This window comes from Dendronephthya gigantea, unplaced genomic scaffold (genome assembly GCF_004324835.1).
Source record: "Dendronephthya gigantea isolate DGI-Jeju-01 unplaced genomic scaffold, DenGig_1.0 000134F, whole genome shotgun sequence".
NCBI classification, from domain to species: Eukaryota; Metazoa; Cnidaria; class Anthozoa; order Malacalcyonacea; family Nephtheidae; genus Dendronephthya; species Dendronephthya gigantea.
Genome location: NW_021163144.1, coordinates 351,012 through 378,674, shown reverse-complemented (window position 1 = coordinate 378,674; position 27,663 = coordinate 351,012). Strand labels below are relative to the sequence as shown.

The 27,663-nt window shown below is 38.4% G+C and overlaps 1 protein-coding gene across 1 annotated transcript; it reads right to left on the bottom strand.

Annotated features, from left to right (window-relative positions):
• Positions 1–2,842: 2,842 nt before the first annotated feature.
• Positions 2,843–3,976, bottom strand: LOC114536364. The gene has a single exon (XM_028557727.1). It carries the CDS (start codon positions 3,974–3,976, stop codon positions 2,843–2,845), a length of 1,134 nt encoding a protein of 377 aa, XP_028413528.1.
• Positions 3,977–27,663: the final 23,687 nt, after the last annotated feature.

The window sequence follows — 27,663 nt, the reverse complement described above, 5'->3', positions numbered from 1 at the left end:
TGAGATCCTTGGGGTCCAGGCACAATTGCAGGGAACCATTACTTTTCGTCATGCACACCAAAGAATTCACCCAATCAGTTGGTTCATCGACTCTGGCTATGATTCCTTGACTTATGAGTGATTCAAGCTCTTTCTTTAAGGGCTCTTGAAACGCTTCTGGCACCCGTCTTGGAGGATGGATAACTGGACAAACTGCTGGATCTAGGGTGATGTGATACTCTCCTTGAAAACAACTGATCCCTTCAAAACAATCCGCATACTGCGTCAGTAGATTTGCTTTGGCCTCCAAATTGCCACTGTGGCTTGGATTGCCAGTAGATGCACATTGTAGGCTGTAGTTCAGGGTCACTAGCAACATATCAGTGCAGGTTGATAACCCAAGTATCGTAGGACCAGTAGTGTTCACAACATGGAATGAATACAAACCGGAAAAATTGTTGTGTGACAAAGCGAGCTTACATGTTCCAAAGTGCTCTATTCACCACCAAAAGCAGTAATTCTCGTGGATGACGAGACCAAACCAATAGGCACACCACTGGAGTCGTAAGGTGACTTAGGAAATAATTGCTTGTAGGTACCCACAGAAATAACATTTCCTTTGGCTCCAGTGTCCACTTTGCATAGCAATGACTTCTTGATGTGAGCCACATCGACTTGAACCTTGAGCATAGACTGATTTTTATTCTTGTTGACGTTGTTAATAGAAAGTGAATGAAAATACAACTGCGATGCATCTTGAGCAGGTTCATCTACCTCTTTCTCCTTGATGGCATTAACAGATCGGTCAGATTGTCTTGCTCCATCTTCCCCATGCTGATTTTTATGTTCTTGTTGGTCTTTTGAATCTGATGACTTACCGGAAAGACACATTTTCGGCCAATGATTTAACTTGCCACACTCTCGACATTTAGTTCCATGAGCTGGACATGATGACTTTTGCGATAGGTTATGCTTGCCTCCACAGTTACCACAGACATCTTTCCACCGCCTACGCTTATTCCGTATAAATCGCTTGTTATTATCATGTGTTACTGTAATGTGTTTACTGACTTTTCTCCTCCGATATCTTGAAGCTGTGAAGATGTTGCCTCCTCGGTTCTCACGATATCAATAGCTTTATTGAGAGTAAGTGTCTCTGTACCGGGATGCAGTATAATATACGTAAACATACGTAATATACGTAAACATACAAAATATATTAAAAAATTTGCTTCTTACAAATTAAATCATACAAACTTAATGTTGGTCCAAACTTCAACAAACAATAAAGTCAAAAGAAGCTGCTTGATGTTTAAATAAGTCGGTAAAACACTGTTTCGTATCTCTATCTTGAATAATGGCGGACTTCTTCTCCTCTTCTTTTTCCCAAGTCACGTGACTGAATTTGGCGCAATCGCTCGAAACACGTGTGCGGTCCTCACAATTGCACTATCCTAATACACCGGGAGGGTGAGGGTCGACGCAATCGCATTAACAAAATAACAAAATGTAAACTAATGCCATGCTGCCTAGTGGTTCAGAGTTTTAATGAATCCAATTAGAATCATTTTTTGATTAGTCTTCGTCGTGTTTTTCTTGGTCGTATTCTACTGGCACCAAAAGGGCTAAACGATGAACACTGCGAGAATATTTAGGTTAGAGTCTGCTCCGGGCAGCGTGCCAATAGGACGTTCGTTGAGTAGGTTGGCCACTTCGTAGCAAACCATGAGAAATTCAGATACGGTGAGACGTTTGTTGTGGACAGCAAAATGAATTGCTCTTTTGGCCGCTTTGACTAATGTTTCGACTTTTCCAAGATTCCACGGACTGTCTGCAGGACCGAATAGCCAAATTAGTCCATTTTCAACACCGTTTGTATGCAGCGCATCACGATCAATACTTTTCCAAGCTTTTAATTCTCGGTTGGCACTGACTAGCTGTGAACCTGGGTCGCTGTACATGGTCGCGGGCCAACCATGGATGCAAGCGAATCTACTCAATGCTATTAGAAACAATTGTGTGTCATAGCCATATACTGCTTCAATATGTACCGCTCCAATCACCAGATCGGTGAAAATGACACCATATGCCTTTCCACTCACCCGCTTCTGGACTTCTCCCTTTACAACTATACAACTTCTTCCCTATATCAAGCATGACATGTGTGAATGGTGGACTACTTGGATTCAGTTGCTCTTCTGGAAGTTGACCCATCATTTGCCGTAGTAGCTTTGCTTGTCGTAATTTACACAGCTGACAATTCTGTGTGACCTTTCGAGCTAGCTTACTACCTTGGGGGACCCAATACTTCTCACGAACTTTTGCGAGAGTGGCATCGCGTCCACGATGTCCCTGCTGGTGTGCTCTTTGCATCAAAAGACGAGTGACCCGATGTGAAGAGGGTAATAACTTCTGTGGAGATGAATCCAGAGTCATGGGGTTGCATTGTTTCAGACATTCTCCTATTAGGCATTATCCGCTTTCACTGTAGACAGGACTGAGTGTGGCATAACGTCCTCCTTTCCTCCCCTTGTGATCTGTTTTAACTAACTCTTTTTGCAATGTCTTCTGCACATCTTTTACAATTAAATTCTCTGCATCTCTCAATAGTTGCACTGATACTGACATCGCAATGACCCATATAGCTCGATTGATGTGGCTGAATCTTTCATAGTTGAGCAGAGGAGGGTTGGCAACCGCGGTTGATGCACTGTGAATCATCTTCTCTCCAGGGAGGCACTCTTCCTTCTGAGAACCAAACTTCAGACCCCATTCTTCTATAGGTTGATAAAGTATTGTGGGACCGTTCCACCATTTTGATTCTTCATTAATTTCTGTCTGCTGTGTTATCCTTGCCCGATATTCACGCCCAGCAACCCATGTCACCATCCGTAGCAGCTTGTATTTCTCCTAATCTGACACCCTCATAAACTTTGAATCTTGTGCTTGTCTTATTGATCATGTTAAGGCAAGTCTCGGAGTCAACAATCTGCAAGACTTGCTCGAACTGGAACCGCATTTCTCTTTCGATAATCTTTCTCCCTCTCTTTGATAGTACCGCAGCGTTCAGTTCCATCTGAGGTGTTGAAAGCTTGTTTACGGGGGCAAGATGACACTTTGCCATTATCAACCGACACCAAACGTTACCGTTGACTAACACCCAATGGATGTATGCTACGAACCCATAGGCGATGTTGCTGTCATCACTGAGTATAACAAGCCAAGGGTTGCCCACGGCTTCGGGCGGTCGAAGGCACCGTTGAAAATTCAACTTTTCCAACTCGAACAGGGAAACAAAAAACTTTACCCATTTGGTACGAAGATCAGGAGGGAGTTGGTTGTCCCATCCCAGGTTGCGGGACCATGTTTCTCGCAGATAACTTTTTCCGATGAGGGTGAAAGGACAGATCAAACCAAGAGGGTCATAAATTTTCATCACCTGTTGAAGGACAATTCGTTTGGTTAGTATATCCGGTAAAGCTTCAGGCAGATCATTGAGCATCAAGTTGGGACCGATGCGTACTCTGTGTTTCTTTTGACTGAAATTGAGGGTAATGTCAAAAACGATGACATCTTCCTTTGGTTTCCATCCGACACCAAGGATGCGAAGGCTTGCATCATTTCCCTTCAGCAACGGATGCTCAAAATTGCTCGAATTTTTCTCCTGCGCCACAGTCTGTTGCAGTTCTTTACCAGAACGAGTTTTCTCTTCGCCACTAAACTGCCAGCACTTGACTGTGAAGCCTCCTTTGGCAAGCATATTTGCTGCTTTGTGAGCAAGTTTCAGAGGAACATTTGATTCCTGTTTCTTGGAACGGGAATCAATTAGGTCATCTACGTAGCTGGACTTCTTCAGCATCACAGCAGCCTCTGGGCTTTCTTCCTGAAATAAATTAGCAGTCTTATAAACCGCTTCTGTGCTAATAGCCGGCACTGGTGAATCACCCATGTTCACTCGTTCCATCACATAAACGTCTGGTTCACGTTCAGTGTCCATGTCTCGCCAAAGAAACCGATGACAATGTTGCTCCAAGGACTTTAGGTGGACAGAATTGAACATCTTCTTAAAGTCTCCAACAAAGGCTACATACTCCTCTCTCCATCGTAGTAGGATTCCAATCAAGTTATTGATGTAAGCATCCGGACCCTTGGCCAGGCAGGAATTCAGCGACACTCCACAATAGCTTTGACTAGAATTGAAGACGATTCATACAGGAGTTGAATTCAAACGAGGGTTGACAACAGCCAGGTGTGCAATATAGAATATAGGTCCTTTCCATACTTTCAGTTCTTATGGAGATAACTTACGAGCAACTTGATGGTCCTCAATATCTTTCATTTGAACTTTGTAGGTTTCAGCCTACTTACTGTCTCAAGACAAAGTTCAATCGGTGTTTCGCAGTGTGGCTAAAGCAGCACTGTAGTTGTCAGGAAGACTGCTTGGGTTGATTACCCAGGGATAGCTTGTTATCCAACAACGTTTCTGCTCATCGTACTCTAAGTTGTCCTGAATTATCTTTAACTCTTGTTCCTCCTTGAATGAATAAGTATGACCGACACTTGGACATTTGTTTCAACAGCAACCGCCACAGCAAGGAGACGTCTCGGTGCCTAATTCTTCGCCTCGGATAAAATTCTCTATCTGGCTGTCTCCTCCTTGGTCGATCTTTAACCTGGCGACGTTGCACATGCTATGATGAGCTTCGGTGTTCTCTATAATTTGGGATGATAATCCTTATGAGTGAATTCTAGATGAGTTCCAAGGCAGGCAGAATACGTTTCAGCTTTGTGTCGAACATCATGGATCGTTTTCGCCAAGTTCCTGTTGTGGTACATTTCTTCACTAAGATCTGGGTGTGTTCCTTGCAGGCAAATTCCTAATTTGCCACTCATTATGCTTAGGTTTGCACCATACTGTGCTTCTTCATTCTTTGGGTGAAGTCCAAAATAGTCACACCCAAGTAACACGTCGATATGTTTGGATTTCCTTTGAAGGAACTCTGGGTCGTGATCAGGAAACAATTTGGCTAATATATCTGGGTTGAGCTTGCTCACTGCGCCCGTTATTCTTTCCATGCCGAATGCATTGACTGTAACCTTCCTACCGGTAGGAGTTCTCATTGTAAACTGGTACTTGCGTGTGCAACTGTCCTTTTGCTCTTGATTTATCAAAGAATGGTAACCTCTTCTTAGTAGGTTGACTCTCAGCTAATCTGGCTACAGCTGACAGTAGGCAGCTTCCACATCATCCACCAAGTCTATTAGAGCTCCATAATCCTCACTCTCTACAGGCTTTAAATGCTGTAAGCCGGTTAGTGCCGCTTGTACACTTGCGCTTGCATCATCGTAGTGGGCTTCCAACTTCTTCCACATTGTATCATATACGGCAGCATTGGAATATACTGACTCTGCTAAATTCAGGCTAATCTTTTCTCAAACCACTAAACATTGGTAAGGAAGTTTTCTTCAAACTTATGTTAGCGTTATTGATTAAAGGTGACTCAATTGGATGAGATTGCTGTGACTCATTCAACTTATTCTGTGGCACTATGGTTGCTGCATGTGAAGGAGACCCAACTGATGTTGTATTATAATACCAGGGATAAGTTCCAGGTACACAATTTTGTAGCAGTGGGTTTAATTCTGATCTAGAGTTAATCGGTAAACTATAGGGAGGGTTTGTTACTTCAGGGGTGGTATGTACACTACTATAATGATGGGGTGCAGCCACGAAGGCAAAGCTTGCCATCTGACCAATTGGTGAGTTTAGGGGGGGTACAATGTGGAACTGGACATCTGACCGACTGGTGGATTTAGGGGGGGTACAAAGGTGGAACTGGACATCCAACCAACTGGTGGACTTTGGGGGGGTACAATAGTGGAACTATTACTAGAAATTGGTGTAATACTCATTATGGGACCAACACCAAGAGCAGCTCTCACGGATTGTGTGCCAGATGCAGGATTATTAGGGAGAATATTCAAGGAAGTTGGCCCAACTGGCTCCGAAGTAGAACCATTTGCTAGGGTTTGAACTTCCCCAGTCACAAGGTTTGTTAAACTAGTTGACATACCTTCTGTGTTTGTTGGGCACTCGTCATCTTTTGATACAATCACTTGCACTTTAGGAGCTTGGTTCCTTTTCAAGTGAAGGTTTACCTCATTTTATTATAAGCAGTACCCATTATTGTCTCCACATAATTCAGCAAGTAAGTGTCTGGCTGAATAATAGTTAGTTTGTCTATCTTGTTACACATTTCATTTAATTAAGTCTCCATATCAATCCTGTCTATTTGTAAACCTTCTGAACTAGGGGTCTCTTGTAATAAACTGTCATCAACAACTTAAATTATATCTTGTAGTCTGTTCATGTTTCTCCTTAGGGCTGTCATGAGGGGTACCATTGCTAAATTCTGCTTAGACTTGTCATTCTCAGCCTTTATTTTAACATAAACATCTCGCGCTTCTTCATATGTTTGTTTAACGTTTGCATTGTAAGTAGCAAGGTCGTCTCATTTAACCACACAGTGTTCAGCAAACCTTTTTTCAGAAACTAGTAACTCATACTCTTCAGTAATAACACAAAAATCATCGTATACCTTTTCAAGTTCCATGATGAAACCTTTCAATGTCTCGAAATCGACGTCTAGGTGGGCTGCATCAATTAGTCTTCGTGATGTACATGTAACAGCCATTTTTGACTTACTATATGCGACGAATGCCGAAGATGTGGCACCCACACACAAACATCTGGACACTTTTTTGACTACATAATGGTTAGCCGCGCATGCGCAGACTACCCACAAAAAGAAGTGCCCTTTCTGTAACAAATTAGTTGGAAATGCTTGTCGACGGTGTTTTCATTGCAGCTCTAACTTTCAACAAAGCAAAAAAAAACTTAAGTTGCCACAAGGCACCAATCCCTCCAACCAATGGGATCTTTTGAAAAAAAGGGTACGAAATAAGAAATGTGTTGATTTTCACCTTTCATTCAGTGATTTAACAGTCTCTTTGACTGATACTATAAACAACGAAATATCGTACATACGAAATATGTTGACGCTATCTTGTTCGATAAGCGTTATAAACTGACTTAACATACGTTTTGAAATATCATTTAATAAAAATCAGAGAGGGCCAGTTAGAACAATTGGATTGAAATAATATTAGTTCTCTTCATTGTCACTGATATGAACTTTATGTTATAATAATTATGGCGTATTGTGGCACTTGAGCCTGTGGGACTTTTCGTCATTTTCATGTCTGCCATTTTGAACTACAGCATAATGTACAGTAGTTTTAAGTAGAATAAAGCCATTTTATACATGGTCTTTATGATTAAATCTATGATTATGATAACAACAATTTATTCTACTTAAAAAAAACAGAACGGGAGAGCCACTCAAAGCGACATAATCATGGATACGTTACTTAACCAGCGAGACTTGACTTAGGCCCTGTTTATATGAGAGGCAGGACGGGACGTTTGCCGGGACGGGACAATGACCGGGATCTCGCCTTGTATATGTTTGTATAATATCTTTCGTGCGCTGTTTATATGAAAGCGGGATTTTTTTGTCCCGTCCCGCCAGGGCGGGATCCCGCTTTGAGCAAGCGGGATCCCGGTTTAAGCGGGACGTTTTTTGTCATATAAACGCTTCATCTCGCTTGACCGGGACAGCATTACGCTGACATAGCATTATTTTATCAATCACGTGACAACAGAACAACATGGCGTCCACAAAAAGAACTGCTGAGTTTTCTGATATCGATGCAACAATGGCAACATTGGAGAAAAAAAAGCCAAAAAAGGCTTTTTCGATTTAATGACGACATGATTGGTAATCTAATAAGGCATTTACTGGAATTTAAAGTTAAATGCGAATACAATAACATAGATTTTGACGCCGATAAGCCTGCACAGTATTCGAAGATCAGAGAAGAAATGTCGAAAGACTATATTGATGACGAAGATATGTTTGGGCCCGAATCTGTAACAAAGATCGCGGAAAATGCAACGAAAGAAGAGAAGAAGATATATAACGCGAAGTTAAAATTAGTTAATTGAGGATATCAGTGGATTCGAGAAAAAATAAAGGATCTTCGACAGGTTTTTTCCAAGGCGGTTTTGAACGGTACTAGAAGCGGCAGCGGTAAAATTGTGTATGACCATTACGATAGGCTTAAGCAAATTTGGGGAGGTTGCCCGAACATACAACCACTTTCAAGTGGAATTGATACCAGCAGCGTCAATACAATGGGTGAGACTATTGATGCGAATAATGCCCTTCACGACAGGGCTATTGTCAGTGAAGAAGAAGCATGAAGAGAGCGTGATCTCATTGGTGAACTTGATGATGATTTCTTTGTTACCAAAGAGCCTGATAATACCATTTTACAATCCAGTACCAAAACAACAGAAGCTACAAGTTTCAAAACACTTGAATCTAAAAAACAGATAGAGAAACCTAAAGATCATGCAGTAATGCTCATTGATGACAAGAGGAAACATCTGGAGCGACGCCTATCTGCGGCACAACGTGATTCTCTTCTTCTCAAAGAAGCTAAAGAAGACCGAGAAGAGCGTAGGGAGTTTCGTGCGATAATGAAAAATGCAAACGAGTCCTTTGTGCATGCCTTGGATAACATGAGCCAGTCCATGCTGTCTATTAGCAATGCTATTGCTAAATCATTGGAAGCTGTTAGCAACTCATCATCTGTATGCCCTGCAACTGTGGCATTGCCTTACTACAACCTGGAAGATCAAGGTCAACCAAGAGTTCACCAAGGTGGTCTGGAGTATTTTCAAATGCAGCCAACTAGATCAGGGTTTTACCAGCAAAATCAGTGAACAAACATGCATTGTTGATGCACAATTTCTGTTTGGGCAAAACATTATAATATCAATATAAACAACATATAATATTTATTAACTTTGAGGAACACTTCATTTAACTGGGCAATTCCATTCACACCCTTTCCTACAGTATGTATGAGGTCCAACATTGATTTGAAACTGTTCAGTTCAGTTAATTGAGGTTTCAAAAATTTGAATGACTACATGTAAAACTTTAAATCCATTGCCCTGAGGAATTTTAGAATTAAAACTAGAGCCCTCAAAAAACCTCATCCATGGGAGAGAGGGTGATCAATTACCCAGTCATCAAAAGGAATTGCACCAGAAGAAACTGTTTTGTTAACAAACATACTGTTAAGATTACTGTTAAGATTAATATTAAGTTGGTATGATTACTATTAATGTGCACACGCAATGATTACTGTTAAGATGCACACCCTGTCCTTTACCATAACTAAATGTTGAGCTGTTATTTGGCATTTATTTGTTAATTTTCTCAGAAAATATTTCTTTTACAGTTTCATTCTGTGTTCAAACTATTTTCTATGTATTCCCGAAGTATGTGTCTAACCACTTCTCCTTCAGCTAAATTTCCAGAAAGAACTGGGTGTGGGCTATTTCCACTGTCACCTTCACTTTCATGTTGCTCAATGTGAAATTTTATTAATTCAGGATCAATTGCACATTTATTGAGCTCACAATAATTATGAAGTACAAAACATGAGTAAACAACAGTGGGAACAAAATCCAAAGCTAAGTCAATCTTCTTGGTGAGTGTACTCCATCTGGCTTTGAGTCGTCCAAACGCACACTCCACTGGATTTCTGCCATATCTTAACATATTGTTAAATACAACTTCTGAGTTGCATGAGCATTTGTCATATTCCTTTATACAATATGTTGTCAATGGATAGGCAGGGTCTCCAATTAGGTAATTTGGAACTTTGCTTCTTCCTGGAACAACTTCTTGGTAAGTGATTGGCATTTCCTGATTGCATAACTTCATACCAACGTTTGAATTTGAAAAAACTTTCGCATCGTGCACTCTACCTGGCCACGTGCAGTCTATGTCCATGAACATTCTCTTAAAGTCACAAATAGCTTGAACGTTCAAGGAAAAGTACTGCTTATAGCAAAAGTAGTCTTGGGAGTGTTCAGTTGGTCTTAAAATAGGCACATGGGTGCCGTCGATGCATCCAAAAGCTTGATGCATTCCGTACTTTGACAAAAACTCCGATGCTTTTTCAATCATATCTTCTGCTGTTTGGGGTAACTTGACATATTTTGGGCCCAGCTTATAGGTTATGGCTGAGCACACTTCCCTTATAATTTTAGACACTGTACAAATACTAACACCAAAGGCATTGGCTGTCATTGATAGTGAGCCAGTGTCTTTTAAATAGTAAAGAGCAATGCCGACTTTTTTCATTGATGAAATTACCTGATAGTTGGGAGAAGTTAGGTTTGGTGCAATGAATTGGTTTAGTTCATTCACTAATTTCTCAAACTGTTGCCTGGACATTCGAAAGTTTTTCTTCCAGTTATTTTCTGGCAATCTTCCTGAAATTATATTATCCCACCACTTGTCTGTTCTTCCTTTTACATACCAGGTTGATCGACGCTGTCTGTTAGCTTTTTGTCTTGATTTTTCACTAACCCTTTCCTTCCAGTAGCTTTTTCGCTGTGTTAAATGTGCGGCTAGGAGCATGTTGTTCTTGAAACGAGATTTAATCATCAACAAAAAATGACTTATTGTGTGTATTAAATTCATCGCCATCCCTGCCAAGGACAAGATTGACTGTAATTCTACTTGATGAGTTTCAGCCGAGTTTTTTTCTGCCATATTTGAAATTTTCCGCTACTTTAATAAACATCCCGGGTATTCCCGCGAGAAAACATCCCCTTTGCAAAACAATCATGTAAACGCGGGATGAAAAAACATCCCGTCCCAGCAAACGTCCCGTCCCGCCTCTCATATAAACAGGGCCTTAGATCTGAGTTCACCAACGCCTACAAAGGAATGGAGACATTGGTATCAAACATTTACAAATTTTACTGCGGAGTGTGGTGATAAGGCTCCCGATAAGCTTAGGACACTTGTGAATTATGTGTCGCATACCGTTAACGAATATATCGAAGATTGTAAAGATTTTGAGTCGGCAATTAAAATGTTAGAACAACTATTTGTCAAAACACCAAATGAGATATTCGCCCGGCATTTGCTTGCGACGAGGTGGCAGAAACCTCCAAGAACTACGAAAACTTAGTAAAGCTTGCAACTTGAGAAATGTGACTGCTGAACAATATCATGAAGAATTAGTTCGTGATTCATTTATTAACGGCCTTTTATCGCCATTAATTCGTCAACAGCTTCTGGACAGCGACATCTACTAGATAGGAATCAGTCCATTTCACGAGACGACCGTTAATTATAATATTTATTGCCTTCTCACTCACGAATGATGAGAAACAGGACATACAAGTTAAACCAAACATGAACACAACAATGCCCTGGTAACCAGGCCTCATGCAGTAAGAGCCCATTGAGCTCAGAACATAACTGGATAATAATGTTATTCATTATCTATGACAAAAAAGTGTTATTTTTGTGGTGATATTTTCCACAATAGGAGAAATTGTCCAGCAAGAAACTGTACTTGTAACAATTGTGGTAAAAAAGGCCATTACGCCAAAGTATGTAAGTCAAAGGCATCTTCAAGCACTAGTGCCTCTATGTTTCCACCTGCCTTGTGTACAATCACTGCTAGCTGTCCAGAAATTCTTTCACAAGCATCTGTAAAGGTTTCCATTGGTGAGATTGCTTTGATTGCACTCATTGACCCTGGTAGCTCTGATAGTTTCATTAGTCAAGCTTCGGGAAAGAAACTAGGTCTCAAGATCAATCCATCAAAACAAGAGATATCTATGGCTCTAACATCTATTAAGACTTGTGTCCTTGGCCACTGCCTTGCTGATATAACAATTGATCAATTCACCTACTCATCCACCCAATTGGGAGTCCTAGAAAACCTTTGCAGTGATATTATTTTGGGCCAGGATTTCCAAAGAGGACATAAATGAGTCATAATTGAATTTGGGGGCGATAAACCAGATCTGATAATTCCCAAATGTCTGCCTATTTGTTCATTATCAGTTGCCTCAACTGAAGAGCCACTATTATTTGGTAATCTCTTACCTGATGCTAAGCCTATAGCAACGAAGTCTAGACGCTTTAGCAAAGAAGATCAAAAGTTTATCGACCAAGAGATTTCAAAACTTCTTGCACAAGGACTCATCGAGCCAAGCATGTCATCATGGAGGGCGCAAGTTGTTGTTTCTAAGGATCCCTCTAACCAACATAAGAAGAGGCTGTGTGTTGATTATTCCCAGACCATTAACCGATACACAGAGCTTGATGCATACCCCCCTTCCGAAGATCGTTGAGACGTTCAACAACCTTCGCTCAATACAAAGTCTTCTCTACATTTCATTTGAAGAGTGCCTACCACCAAGTTGCAATTCAAGAGGCCGATCGGAAGTTTACTGGGTTTGAAGCCAATGGTAGACTTTATCAGTTCTGCCGTATACCTTTTGGTGTTACCAATGGAGTGGCGGCATTTCAAAGAGCGATGGACAGGTTTGTTGAAGAAAAAAAGCTTAAGAATACATTCCTGTACATGGATAATATCACAATTGCTGGGCGAGATCAAGAAGAACATGATAGGAATGTTTGTGCTTTTCATGAAGCAGTACAACTAGAAATCTTACCTTAAATGAAAGTAAGTCTATTGAGTCTCAGACTTTCATCAATGTGCTCGGTTATTGTGTTGGTAATGGGGTGATTGCTCCTGATGAAGAAAGGCTTAAGCCTCTTCAAGATTTTCCTCCTTCGGATAATATGCATTTCCTCTGTCGTGTAGTCGTCATGTTTGCTTACTATTCTAAATGGATCCCCAACTTCTCTTATAAGATTAGACCCTTGGCGCAATTAACGACTTTCCCACTAGATTCGTCAGCATTATCTGCATTTAAAACGCTAAAGAAAGAACTTGAAGGAGCAACTCTTCATTCTATAGATGAAAGTCTGCCCTTTGTAGTTGATGGATTCAGATGCTAAGGAGAAGACAGCATTTTCGCTCGGAAAAGGACTCTGGCAATTTACCGTCATGCCATTTGGTTTATGCAATGGTCCGGCCACTTTTGAAAGACTAATGGAAACGGTACTTGCAAAGTTACCGTGGCAAACGTGTTTTGTTCTTGGTAAGGATTTCGATCAGCAAGTGGAAAGTCTGCAAGAGGTGTTTCAACGTCTAAGAAACGCTAACTTAAAGCTAAACCCGAAAAAATGTAGTCAAATATCTGGGATACGTAGTAACCAGACATGGAATTGCAACCAATCCAGAGAAGGTACAAGTGATAAGATCCTGGCCAGCACCATCCAACCTAAATGAACTTTGAAGTTTTCTAGGATTATGTACGTATTATAGGCAGTTTGTTCCAAATTTTGCGAAGATCGCTGCCCTATTGCACTTTTTAACACAAAAGAATGTGACTTTCCAATGGAATGAAGAATGTATGCAAGCATTTCAGTTGCTAAAGGAATGCCTTACTCAATCTCCTATGCTCGCATATCCCGATGAGAATCGACCTTTTATCCTTGAATACGGATGCCAGCGAAGTCTCCATTTGTCCGTATTGTCGCAATGTATGAACACCGAGTTGCTTATTTCAGTAGAAGTCTAAGTCGGATGGAGAGACAATACTGCGTGACCAGAAAAGAGTTGCTGGCTGTTGTGCAAGCAACAGAACATTTCCTTGCGTATCTCTACGGGAATCATTTCTTGATATGAACTGATCATTTTTCATTACAATAGCTTTTGAATTTCAAGAATCCAGAGGGACAAATGGCGAGATGGATACAAAAAAGCTGGGACAATATGATTTCGAGATAACACATCGGAAAGGGAGGATGCATGAGGAGAATGAAGCGGGCACACAGGAGCAAGTCATTCGCTGTATATCGTCCCAGTCATCTAGTTCAGGTGAATTACAAGACATTGAAAAAATGCGACGTTGTTTGGACACTATACCTCCGGAAATACCAAAGAAACAGCTCGTTGTTCCAAAAGAGCTTCGAAGAATCGCATTAGAACAACTTCATGATAGTCGTACAGGAGGACATTTTGGGATAGCCAAGACATTGGGAAAAATAAGAGAGAGATATTTCTGGCCCTACTGTAGAAAGGACGTTGAAGAGGGGTGTAGGAAATGTAAACAATGTGCATCACGAAAAGGCCCTAATGAAAAGCAAAAAGGACCAATGAGGCAATTTAATGTCGGTGCACCGTTGGAGAGAATCACAGTCCACGTGCTGGGGCCTTTGCCTATGTCGAATAGGGGCAACAAGTACATTCTTATAGTCGGTGACTATTTCACTAAATGGGCAGAAGCGTACCCTTTGGAGAATCAACGGGCAGAGGTGGTGGCAGAAGTACTTGTCATGGAATTTATCACAAGATTTGGTGTACCCTTACAGTTGCACTCCGACCAAGGACGGAATTTTGAATCAGCTGTCTTCGCAGGAGTTTGCAACATCCTGGGTATTGACAAAACAAGAACTACGGCCCTACATCCCGAATCAGATGGTATGGTAGAAAGATTTAATAGAACTCTTGAACAACTAGCTATATTCCTTGAACATCACCAAAAAGACTGGGATGATCATTTAGAGTTGTTGTTAACATTGTATCGTTCCGCAATCCATGAAAGTACAAAACAAACACCGGCCAACTTAATGTTCAGACGTGAATTGAATTTGCCCATTGATCTGTTATACGGCCGACCTTCTGGGGAGAAAATAAAGGACATGAACGACTATGTGGATAACTTGCAGAGAAGAATGGAGAATGTCCACGAATTTGAGCTAGTGAGAATTTGAGTTGCAAGTGAGAAAATGAAGAGGACTTTATTCCTGCGTGAAAGGATATCTTTGAACCTAATGATTTAGTATGGCTGTATAATCCCAAACGCAGACAAGGAATCTCTCTAAAGCTAAAATGTGACTGGGAAGGACCATATGTAATTATGAAATGAATTAATGAATTGTTGTACAGAGTGCGGAAGTCTAGTCATGAGAAACCTCGTGTTGTCTATCAAAACAGACTTTGGCGGTATGTTCGATAAGACTGAAGGGACTATTAGGCTATTCGAGACGAACAGCTCTTTAGGGAAGGGGGCAGTGTGATGTGCACATAGTGCTGTAATCCTAATGAATAAATTTGAATTGTTAATAGCTGTAAATGACTACATGTGTATATAAGGCTGTATGAAATGTTAATAAAGTCGTCATTAAGTTACTCAGGTTTTTGGCCAACATGTTACAGCAGTATCAATGATCTAACTCCAGAAAGGGTGAAGAGTCTATTAGTTCTTTATTTGGAAAGTCATCTACAAGAGTATTTAATGAAGTACATTGAAAGTAAAGGTAATGATAATTCTCGTTCTAACTGGTGTTTTCTTTTTATGTCGGGTAGATGTTTCCCCAATCCCGTTTCTAACACCCCAACGTATATGCTTTCCCCACATTCAATTCACCCTCCTGGCCCTGGATGAATTGATAATATGACGAACTGTGCATTCAATTGTCTGATTTCTTATGTAGGTAAAGGCGATTTGTCAAAATTGCTGGCATTTTCTACAGGAGTAAGCCGCATCCCTCCCATGGGTTTTCACTATCCATCACAAATCACAGTTACCTCAATAAACAGTGTTTTGCCCAATGCAAATACATGCCTAATAGAGTTAAAGATTCCTTCACAAGGAATTTGCTTTTTCTCAAGGAATTCACTTTGAGGAATTTAGCAAACAAATGGATTTGGCCATTGAATCTCAGGCAACAGGATTCGGAGTTCCATAACTTGGCAGTATTTCTGTTGATGAAAACATTCATATTCATAGCCACGTATGCAGTATAAATACGTTTTATGTTCCTTGTGTTATAGTTTTGTGTTCCTTATGTTGGTTATTTTCCTTGAATCTAATGTCACATGATGGTGTCCTGCGGTCACCCAGAATTGAAAGAAACATGCTAGACTTAAAACAATTGCACAAAACCATGCCTCTTCAGCACAAGCTGTCACTACGTAATTATAGCAGTGTACATAAATCTTGTGCCGAAATCTTTACACAACTCAAAGTTACAATGCACGTGTTTGGAGTTTATAATGCACATTACCAGCATGAAAACTCTTGATGCCGACTAACGCACAGCCTGTGATAGAGCGCTGGCATTTACCATCCAATATTTAAGAATTTATGCAGATTACCTGCACTAATATATATTTATAGTAAACATTTCAAGAAAAGATAATCAAAGTAACACAATAATAACAGCTAGTTGCCCAATGAATATGTTTACCCTATATTATGTTGTATCATATTAAAGTTATGTTTATTATAATTATAAATGCAATAAAATAACTTGTTCCGTATTAGTTGATTTGTCAGTCAGGTATCAGGTATGTTATCAGGTAAACAATTGATTTTAGCAATAAAGGAAAACGAACAAAAATACAGGCCTTACACCAATCTTTTCCAAATCAGATAGAAGAATATTATTATTAATTTTTTTTATTATTAATCCCCTATGTACAGTTTTATAATTAAATATTACATATGATTTTATAATAATGTTAGGCTAGAGACCTACTAGAAACCTAGTTAGGCTTTTGAGGCTAGGCCCTTAGTGATTATGATCTATAAAATCAAACGCTTTGGTGAAGTCCAAAAATATGACACCGATCGCTGTATCAGGGTTTTCCATAGCTGCATACCATTTGTGAAGCATCTCAAGGAGAGCCAATACTGGTGAGGACCCAGGAATTTCTCCATTTGTCTGCTGCTAATATTGTGTTTAGCATCATCCATCATCCACTCTAGCGCATAACTCTCTTGTATTTTAGAAAAAATACTTGTAGTTGCTATAGGTCTAATACTCTCGATTACAGTACAAGGGTTAGACTTAGGGATTGGACACACATTATAGGCTTTCCAAATATCACCAAAACGTTTCTCACGAAAGGAGGAATTAATAATGTCCGTAAGAGGGATTGAAAACATTTTAATTATTTTCTGTGGTTGGTCTAAAGGTCCTGAGGATTTATTCACATTAAGCTGATGGAGCTTTCATGCGACAGATTGTCTTGATACGGTAGGAAGTTCTAAATCTCGACCTTCGACGAGGTGACGCTCGTGCACTGTACTATAATCTTTTGTTAGGTCAACAAAATACTTATTAATTATTTCAGCTGCATCTTCTGATGTTAAAGGTTCTCCATTTTCTTGATTAGAGAAAGAAATATTTTTGTTATTTTTCGAATAACAAACCTTTTTAATCGCTTTCCACCACAATTTAGAGTCACTGCTACTTAGTGGTTTTATTTTCTTATTATAGACATTCTTTTCTGCTTCTTGATTTCATTAATGACCTTGTTAGGTAGTACCCTATAGTGTTCTTTATTAATGTTGCGGAATGCTCTATTTCGCTGTATGATTAAGTTTTTAATTTTCCCAGTAATAAATGGCTAGTCGTCTACATGAAACTTTACAGTACGCTTCAGAAAATAGTGTTCAATTTTATCTTGAATAATGTGAGTATAATGTTCTAATTTCTCATTCGATGTATAGCTGTACGTAATAGACTCCCAATGGTATGTTTTTAACCAATCACCAAAACTTTCAGGACTGGATTTTTAATTGGGCGGACTTCAACTTTTTTAGTGACATTCCTTGATTTTTCAACACCCTTCGATTTCCAAAGTACCAGCAAATGATCTGAGTTATCTAAAGGTGCATGTGTGGTTGGTGGATAATAGTACTTATATATATTAGTGAATATTAGATCCAAGACGTGTTCTTTCCTCGTTGGTACCTGCACGACTTGTTTAAGACCGCATTGAATTCCACATGTCTAGATCGAAAGTTATTACTGTTGGGGTTAAAATCTCCAGTGATCATAAAAGCAGTTTCAGTGCTCTCCAAAATAAGCGTATCAATGCAGCAACATAAATAATCATAAGATTTTTCGATCTCATCATTTGTAATTGACGGGGGTAAATAAATTGTTGCAACAGCTATCCTCGATACACTTCTGGGTAGCCATTTGGGCCTTATCGTGACCCAGATGCATTCTATTGAGTTATGAGCCAGATCGGATCTAAGTTTAAACGGAATAGTATTCTTTATGTAAATACAAACACCACCACCGTTACTATCATTTGCTCTATCCTTTCTAACAATTGACTAACCGTCTATTGTGACAATTTCATCAGGCATATCGTTGGTAAGCCAAGTTTCTTTGATACAAATTACGTCCGACATAGTTTGATTAGCCCGTAATAAGAGTTCATCCACTTTATTACGAAGTGAGCGGGAATTCAGCAACATTACATTTGGAAGCGATTTATTCAGGATTGAGAGTTTTTTAACGGGGCCACTATTAGAATTAATAGGAACTTCTATTAAGTTATTTGTATTCCTAAACATGTTATGATCATAGTTTCGAGTGGGCGTAATACTATCATAGTTCGTCTTTATATTCTATGCCTGAAAGGACGCATCGGAATGTCCATTTGTGGCTGAAAATACGGATAGTTGAGGAAAGGATGATAAATTGGGTATTTTATCGAAGGTAAAAAATCAAGTAGTAAGGTGCGTTGCTGGGGGAATGGGAAAGGTTGTTGAACATAATATTGTGAGAGATATCACACCTTCGTCCTTTAAGACAGTGACCTTTCCTTTGTAGAAATGGACAAGGTAATTTTTGAGTAGAACTAGGCGTTGTTTTCCCTTCGTCACTTGGCCGATTTTTGGCGAAATCTGCTTGAAATTGCTTTACAAATTCAGCAACTTGTACAAAAGAGTCAGATAAAGTTTGAATGGTTTCTCTATTAACAGTCTGTCTAGACTTAAGTGCCTGAATTTCTGAGTTAATGTCCGCACACTTGCACGGAGGTTCCTACGGGATGTCAGCAGCCGTTTGAGATAAAATATCCTTATTCACATTGTCCTTAGATGGATATAGGCTTAAAATTTTCAAGCATAGTCGCTGTGTTACCTTATCCACCTCATCGCCTTCGATTAGCAAGACGCCTTTGCTTTTCCTCCAAGAGATTGAGCCGTTGTTGAACTTAAAGACTTTTTTGTCATTGCCAGGTTGTTCCCATGTACCGCTTAAATTCAGATCTTCAGCAACTAATATCTTCAATGCATCATAATCACCAGTCCAAGGGAAACATATATTATCGACTGGAAGAGACATCTTATACTCAATATATAGTTTTTCCGAGAGCTCTAAATTACATGTCTGTTCACCTTGAAGTTCAGATAGCATCAAGTTAAGCATCATTTAAGTGTAAGGAAAACATCACGGTTGAAGGCCTCAACTTAGCACACTGGCTAAACATTTTTTATGGTTAGGCTCAAAGAGGGTCTCATTATTGATCAGTCAATCTCAATACAATACAGAATAGGAAAAGTTGTCAAACATAATTTAATCAAAGAACGATCAAACCTAACATTTACAGGTGCATAATTACCTCCAAGTTGTCACTGTTCATTTCTTCAGAAACACAATTATTTGATTGGGCAATTGCATAAAGGCCAAAGAACCATAATTGAGCAGGTGTTCTATGTCCTGCAGTGCTTATAGGCTTCCTGTTTCATCCTTCAGCAAACATTTTAAGATGAGCATCTATGCATAGGTGATATACGAAATGCAAACACCAGAGATGTAAATCATTGTGTGGCTCTAACAAACCAATTGATTTCATTTAATAGAAAAGGTTGTAATACAAATATGTATATCCAGTAAACACATCACGCCATAACTGCTCTATGAATAAAAGTACTGTAAGATGATGAGATGTTTATTAATGACACTTTAATTTTCACACAAGTTAATTTTCAAAATATTTCCTTATGTCAATGGTGAGCTCAATAAAACATTACTTTTAAAATTAACTATCTGCCATCAGGTCTTCAAAAGGTCTGTATACATTTTTACAGAAGATTACATGTGTGGTAATGTGTGATCCTTGAGGGCTTTATTAGTATAGATATATAAAACTATACTTTTCTATGTTCTTGTGCCTTACAGTACCTATCCTTATTTTAGGCATAATCACTAATTGTGCATACTGCATTGAGTTGCATTCTGCCCTACTTTATTATTTTACTCTGTCTAATGCCAGACAATTTTACTCATCAAGGGGAGAGCACTACAGGTGCTCAATGACTTAAATTACTGATAATCCCTAAAAATCTAACCTCTAACCGTAATCCAATTCCTACTTTAACCCTAATCTAATTCCTACCCTAACCCTTAATCAAATCTTAATCTCAAACTATTTGGGCCAGCTGACCTCTTTTTCATTTTGCAACTCTGCAAGCAGAATCTGAACTCTTGCATGTAACAAAACTTTCATATATTTACAAAATTTAGTCTTCCATTAAGTTCCAACCATTTTTTAAAATGAAATTTTCAAGGAACACCTTCCAATAAAAAATCCAGTTAATATCAAATAATATTCTTATATGAAAGTTCCATGCATTGTAACTTGATCGGTTTGCAATGCATAATGATCACACTCCATGTTTGAGTCCATTTCCATTAAAAAAATTCTTATAGTATTGTGTCTCCAAAAATATTTTTGATCTCAAGGGCGTTAACAATTCTTCGGTTTCAACTACGGCATTTTGCAGTGAATCTGACGGGGGGGTCAACCTAAAATGTATTGATGCTTACATGCTGTGCTGGAGTGATCAAATGATATGAAATTGCATGTATATGCCACTAAAAAAAATGCGAACACATACAGTGAACAATTAATTCACTCTGATGACTGTGTCTTGATTCAGAGTTGACCCCCCGTCAAATTTATGACGTCACATGAAACCCAAGAATAGGTTTGAAAAATGTTGCTCAATGTAAGGAAATTTTGACAATTCATGTGACTTGTGTCACGTTATGAAACATATGCATATTGTCTTCACCACCCTTTTGACTTTTGAGTCTTCCGTAACTGAGTGTTCTTCGTGTGGATAAACGGTAAATCTTTTTCACTTCTTTACATACCTTATGTGTGAATAATCTTCATATAATATTACAAATATAATACCATATATATAATACTATATTTATATTACTTTATAAATACCTTTCAGATATTTTGAAATACTGAGTAAACTCTATTATGGACCCAAAATGTGATATAAAGTAGAGTAAGTAAAGCAGTCATGAACACCCATTGATAGCGATTTGCACAACACATCATTTGCATTGTGCTATGCATATTTTGCGCACCATTAACTTTCTATGCATAGCGATGTGGACACTTCGATATCTGATTCAGATGCGCACTATGGGTCCTATATTACAAGATGGTGATGAATACCAACTTCACCCAAGGCCCACCTTCTCCCTTTGGAATGGACGTAGATAATGAGTCCATACATAGATATAGATAAGACTTTATTACAACAGCGTAAGGGGCCGTTCACAAAATATGTGATGCTATTTTAGCCAATTTTTCAGACCCCCCACACCCTTGTGACAGTGTGTGACATTTCCAAATTACCCCCTCAAAAATTACGTGACTCCTGATCATATACCCCCCAACTAAAGATCACTCATTTTTACTTCACATTAAAAAATCGTTTTTTATGCTTTGCTGCTTTTTTTCCGCCGCCTGATTGATGTGTTAAATTTTGAGCCTGCAGGAGGTAGTATCAATGAAATACTTTATGTAATATTCAAAGTTAGCCCCTTGACTTGCATTGTTTTGAAACACTTTTGATAGTTACAAATATCATTTTATATGTCTTTATTTGAAAGAAAGTCACTGAATTTAGTGTTCAGTATCTATGTTAACATTGTAATGTCATTAAGCCCTTGTCACGTGACGCCTCCCTAATAACCCCCTAATAACCTCCCTACCCACATGTGTGATTTTGTGACACTTTTGCTAACACCCCCCCCCACCCCTTGAGCGTCACATATTTTGTGAACTGCCCCTAATTACATAACAGTATACATGCTAATAAACTTGTAGCCCTCATAGTATAGTTAAAAAACAGTATCAATAAAACTAACATAGAAAATGTATCAAGTGTATCTAATATAGATATCTAAACCTAAAATGTGAAATACATTTCTAATTTTGAAGAATTTCCTGAAACAATACATATTTAAACAAATGAAGATTTGATTTCCTTATTTAATATCACTGCTATTTCGCTGTTTAACAAGATGATGTGGTTGTGTATATGCGTGTTGACACGTCGTAGTTTGCACAGGATTGAAGATTTAATATAACTATATAAGCGCAAATTCCAAAGGCAAAGTTGTGCATTTGCTACTTATATTACATAGGAATAGGGACAAATTTACTTCATTGTTTAGTTTCGGTGTATTGATAACATAAGGTTTTCTTATCATGAATATGGCAACATATTTTATATTTTAGATTCAGTTATTGGATATATTGACCAGTTATCCGGGCTAAAAACTAGGCAATCCACAAATAATACCTACTTCAACTTCTCACTGCAAACTGCAAAGAAAAACTTCAGGGCCGTTTGTTGTTCAGCAGAAAAACACAAAGAGTTCAAAGCAAAATCAGAATCAACTTCACTGGTCAAACTGACTAAATTCAATGTCAAGCAAAATACATGGTCTAATGAAGACAAGTGTCATGTAACAAAAAGAACTAAAGTTGAAAATCCTAAAGTAGGGGAAATTAACTTTCGAAGATCGAAAGTGGAAGATTCAAAGTCGAAGATCCATGCGACAAGGCTTTGTTTCCCATGACATCTATTAAAACCATACTTAAAAGGGGAAAGCTCTAACAAAGTCAGTGTCGTAGGATGTGTAACCTTCAAAGGAGAGGAAGGAACTATCATGACCAAAGGTAAGACTTTGATGAAGCAAGAAGCGGTAATAACAAATGTTTCATCCTCAATCCGTCTAGTGCTTTGGGAAGATGACGTAAGGAAAATGAAATCAGGATCCTGCTATTGTTTAATCAGAGTTGTAATAAAAAGCTACCAAGAGCAGAATTACGTTACTCTGAATAGACAATCGTGGGTCCTACCATCAAATGAAAAAATTGTCCGAAATGACAAGATAGATAAAGATAAATACAAAAAAGTTCAATGTCCAGCAGGAGCCATCAAATCTATGCAATGCTTTCATTCTTGCAACAAATGCAAAAAGAAAGTTATCCCTCTGAAGAACAAGAAAATTACAAAGTGTATTGAGTGTGGCTTGGTAGAGTTATCTTCCAAATGTACCAGCAGAATGTTTGCTAATGCAGTTTTTAATGTGGATGAGGAGAAAATTTGTCTCGTAATATTTGATGAGAAGCTGGAAGAACTATACAAGTTGTTCTGTGAACAACAGCCTTGCACAAAAACATTCGAAGAGTGTGATGAGGATGAGATAATGACTATGTTATTGATTGTCTCTGGCATTGTTATATATAACAAAAATAACAATAATGTGTAAGGTATCAAAAAAGCAATAGCTACAAGTACTGAGTGACAATAGTGTGCTTTAAAAGGCAACAAAGGAATATTTGCAAAAGTTGGGTGATAGTTTGGGTCTATAAAACAGTTTATTGCCCTTATGTTATTGTTTAAAACATATTGACGTAACAGCTGATGTCTTGTTAAAGATAACTGTAGTTCTTATTCAATAAAGAGTTGTTGTGAAAAGGCATCAAACTCTCATAATCTTTTCAGGCGTTTTCTAGCGTTTTCTACTAGCGAATTTGTTCATGCGAACAGATAAAAAGTAGGAAGCGATCCTACTTTTCCACAGTGATTTTTTTTGTGAACGAATCACATCACCGGATTCAGATATTGCTTTGCAACGCGCGAATAAATTCGCCTATTGGAAAACGGGTTTATAACAAGTCAGTGTTAACTAGCGATAGGTATTCTAGTAAAAATAGATTAATTTCAAGAGGTAAGCTTTTATGTTGATGGAATAAAATACCTTACAAACTTATTATTCTTTGTACGAGACAATAATTTACCAAGTATAGAATTTTAATTTGCTGGAGCTTGTTGTTTCTTGAATTTTCCCAACTCTATTTGCCACAAAGGTTTTGAAATTCCCGCTTCGATTTCATACCCAGTACAATACGTTGGTAGAGTCCGTACAAAACACAACCAGAAATATGTCGATTGACTTCAATATTGTGTTGGCGAGATATGTTGCTATCACAGCTCCCATCAATTCAAGTCTGGGTATGCTCAAGGACTTGACTGCTGCTACCCGACTTTTTGATGCAATCAAAGTGGAAGTGAAAGCGCAACATTCTTATAATGCCAGATGAGGTAGCCATGAGCTGAATATGCATCTTTAAAGCATCAGAAAACATATATGAGACCTTCTCTTTGGCAAATGGCTGATGCAATCAATCGTGGGATCTCCACTGAAGGCAGTTGTTGCAATTCCATTAACCAATCACGCCAACTTTTTAGAAGTGCAGGGGGAAGTGGATCATCCCAATCAATCCCCGCAGCCAATACGTCAATACGGGCATGCAATAGCCTAAGACGCATTCCACTAACACTGCGTCAGAGAATAAAACAAAACTTGTTGTTAGTCCCGTTACCAACAGAGCGGGTGTCCTCCATGGTGCCGGTGGTGAAATCCAACAAGCTGAGGATCTGTATCGATGCTTTAATACACCGTTTGGCCAGTACAGGTTTAACAGGCTACCGTTTGGAATTACGTCGGCTTCAGAAGTCCTCCAACAGACAATGAGAACATTTGATGACATTGAAGGTTGCAAAGTTATAGTGGATGATATTTTAGTATGGGGAAAAGATGAAGACAACTATGATCGAAGATTAATAAGTTTTAGAAAGGGCTAGGAAAGTTAACTTGAAACTTCATCAAGAAAAATGTAAGATTAAGACAGACAAGCTCGTATAATTTGGGACTAATTTTCAATAAAACAAACGTCCAATTCCTATAGGCGGAAAATTGTGATTTTTATGAACTTTTTTGGCGAACCAGTACTCCTTAATTTTTCAACTAAATGATACGTGCAATGTGTCATTTGAAAGAGAAATAAATTAACTTAACAATGGTGTAAAAATCAACTAAATTTTTCAAATATGTTTTGCATTATTACATGCCAAATTTTGATTCGAATTTTTTTTATACACCCTGTACATTGGTCATCAGCTTACTGCAAACAGATGGCCTGCAACCAGATGCTGACAAAGTAGCTGCAATTACAGGAATGCCTGGAGCTACTGGTAAGAAAGATGTTCAACAATTTATGGAAATGATTCAGTATTTATCAAAGTTTATCCCCAATTTATCTGAAATATGCACCCAATGCAATGCCTCGTTAAGAAGGAAGTTGGGGTTCCATTTGTGTAATTTGAATGCACCTTTCTGAAACAGTTGATCCAATTGTTGGTAAAAAGCGATGGCTTCTTCCTTTGTTTTAACCGATGAAACTCCGTTGTCAACATAAGACTCTTTTACCACCTTGGCAGCTTGAGGAAACACTGTTTGATTTTCATTTGCTAGCTGTAGAATTGCCTGGGTGGCTAAATATGGTGCAGTGGCTATACCAAAGGTGATTCTGGTCATTTGATATTCTTGTATCTCATCATCTGGTTTGTCTCGCCAAAGGAATCGATGGAAATCTCGATCATTTGGATGCAAGCCAACTGCTCTATACATCTTTGAAATGTCGGTAATGAGAACGTAATCAGCACATCATTCAAAGGAGGATGGACAGTTGGGCGAACAAAAAGACAATCATTTAAGTAAAAAAAACCACTTGAAGATTTCATAGAACCATCAAAGACAACTCTGAGAGGAAGAGTCATAGTTGACTTTTTTGAACTGCATGGTGAGGTAGGTAAAACGTTTCTGACGGAGGACTATGAAGTTTGTTGACAGGAACCTTTTAGCATGTCCAGATTATACATATTTGTTGATTATAGCTGAATAATCATCATGGAGCTTTCAAATATGAAGATGTCTTTTGAGAGATAGGAATCTCTTAAGAGCTCGAGGACGCAAGCTGCCAAGAGGAGTAACGTCAGACTTAAATAGCAGCCGAACAACAAAACGTCCATCTTTGTCACATTTTTGATGAACAGTGATGTTATATTCTTGTTTTATAAATATATAATTGAGTAGGAAAAAAATAAAGAGAACTTATAAAGAACAAGTATAAAGACTAACTAACTAAATTCAAACATGGCAGTTCTTTATAACTATGGGCATGCAAATTAATATCCATATATGGTAGTCCACAGGTATACTATGACATCGCTCTTTTTCTAAGATAAATTATGTAAATTATTAATAATAATAAATGTTCAAACGTCAACTAATTGTTCCTTAATTAAAATTAATCTAAGTTCAATAGCAATCATAACTGTTTATTGCAGTACTACAATACTAAAAAAACAACTTACAAGTTATAAATATTAACTAATCATTTGTTTCATTCTATAAATTCAATCTGTCCGTCAATTGTACATATAGAAAATGTTTATCTGTGTACAATTGCGGAGAAGAAAAAGTGCATCCAGGCGAGGACACAAAGCACTTGAGATCAACCATACAAAAATTAAAAAATGAAATAGTTAACATAGAACGTAATATTGCCCAAAAACAAGAGGCATCAGATCATATAAACCAAACTTTATCTAACCAGATTGAACAGGCTCTGGTTTTCGAAAATGAATCAGAATACATTGCAAATGGTTACAAGAATTGGCCGCTTATTCCTAGACATGTGTATTTGATTGAAATTATGGCAAGAAATATTTTTCAGGCAGAATACCTTGGAAGCATAATATGCAAGATATATTTACTAGGTCTATAAAAGAGAGAGATGTATCAACGGTGAGCCTCACACAAGCCAGATCAAAAGGAAACCATACGAAAATGTCCTTGAAAGCTATTGAGTAAATTTTCCAGTTGTAGACGGCCTTGAGAATGAAACCTCTGTGATGGATACCAGGAAAAAGAAATTTATCGGTGTGCACCAAGTGACAAAAATGAGGAAAAAGAACAACTGCAAATGGTTCTCATACAAAGCCTTTTCGATTCGACAGATGAAGTTAGACAACCCCAGGTCCACCCTACAGTAATATACCAGCCGATTTTTTCCACACATCCTTTTCAATTTCAAAATTATACCCAACCCACTTCTTATAATCCAGCAATGCAGGTTGTTCCTGGAAATGTAAGTGGTGATCCTTATGTTAGCGTTCGTGAACAATTACAGGTCGCTAAGATTTCCAACGTGTAGAGCGATTGTGAATTATACAATATGTGTGAAAGCAATAAAAGGGTTACATGTAATGATCTCGCTCATAACAACTCTCAGGATGATGATGATGATGCTCAAACCACAGAGCTTCTTCTGTTTTAATCAAAGTGAACTAGTTCTCACTGTAGGCTAAACTTTGCTTGCCATAGTGTAATACTGTCTGTGCATATTTGCACATTGCGTTGAAGTTTATGCATGACTAGCTCAAGTATAATAAGACATATACAATAAGACATTAAGCAATTTTTTTATTTTGCAAGTACATACAAAACATAGCTTTTTTTGTATTATATGCATATAACATGTGGTAATTTGCATTGGGTTGTGTTAATAACTATGGCTATGCCTTATAAAGTTTATTTTTGCATTTTACATGCTGCTGCGGTAAGCTGAAAGGAACAGACAGATAGACTGCTGTTATGCATATTCTCAGTATTTGCAATTTTTGCT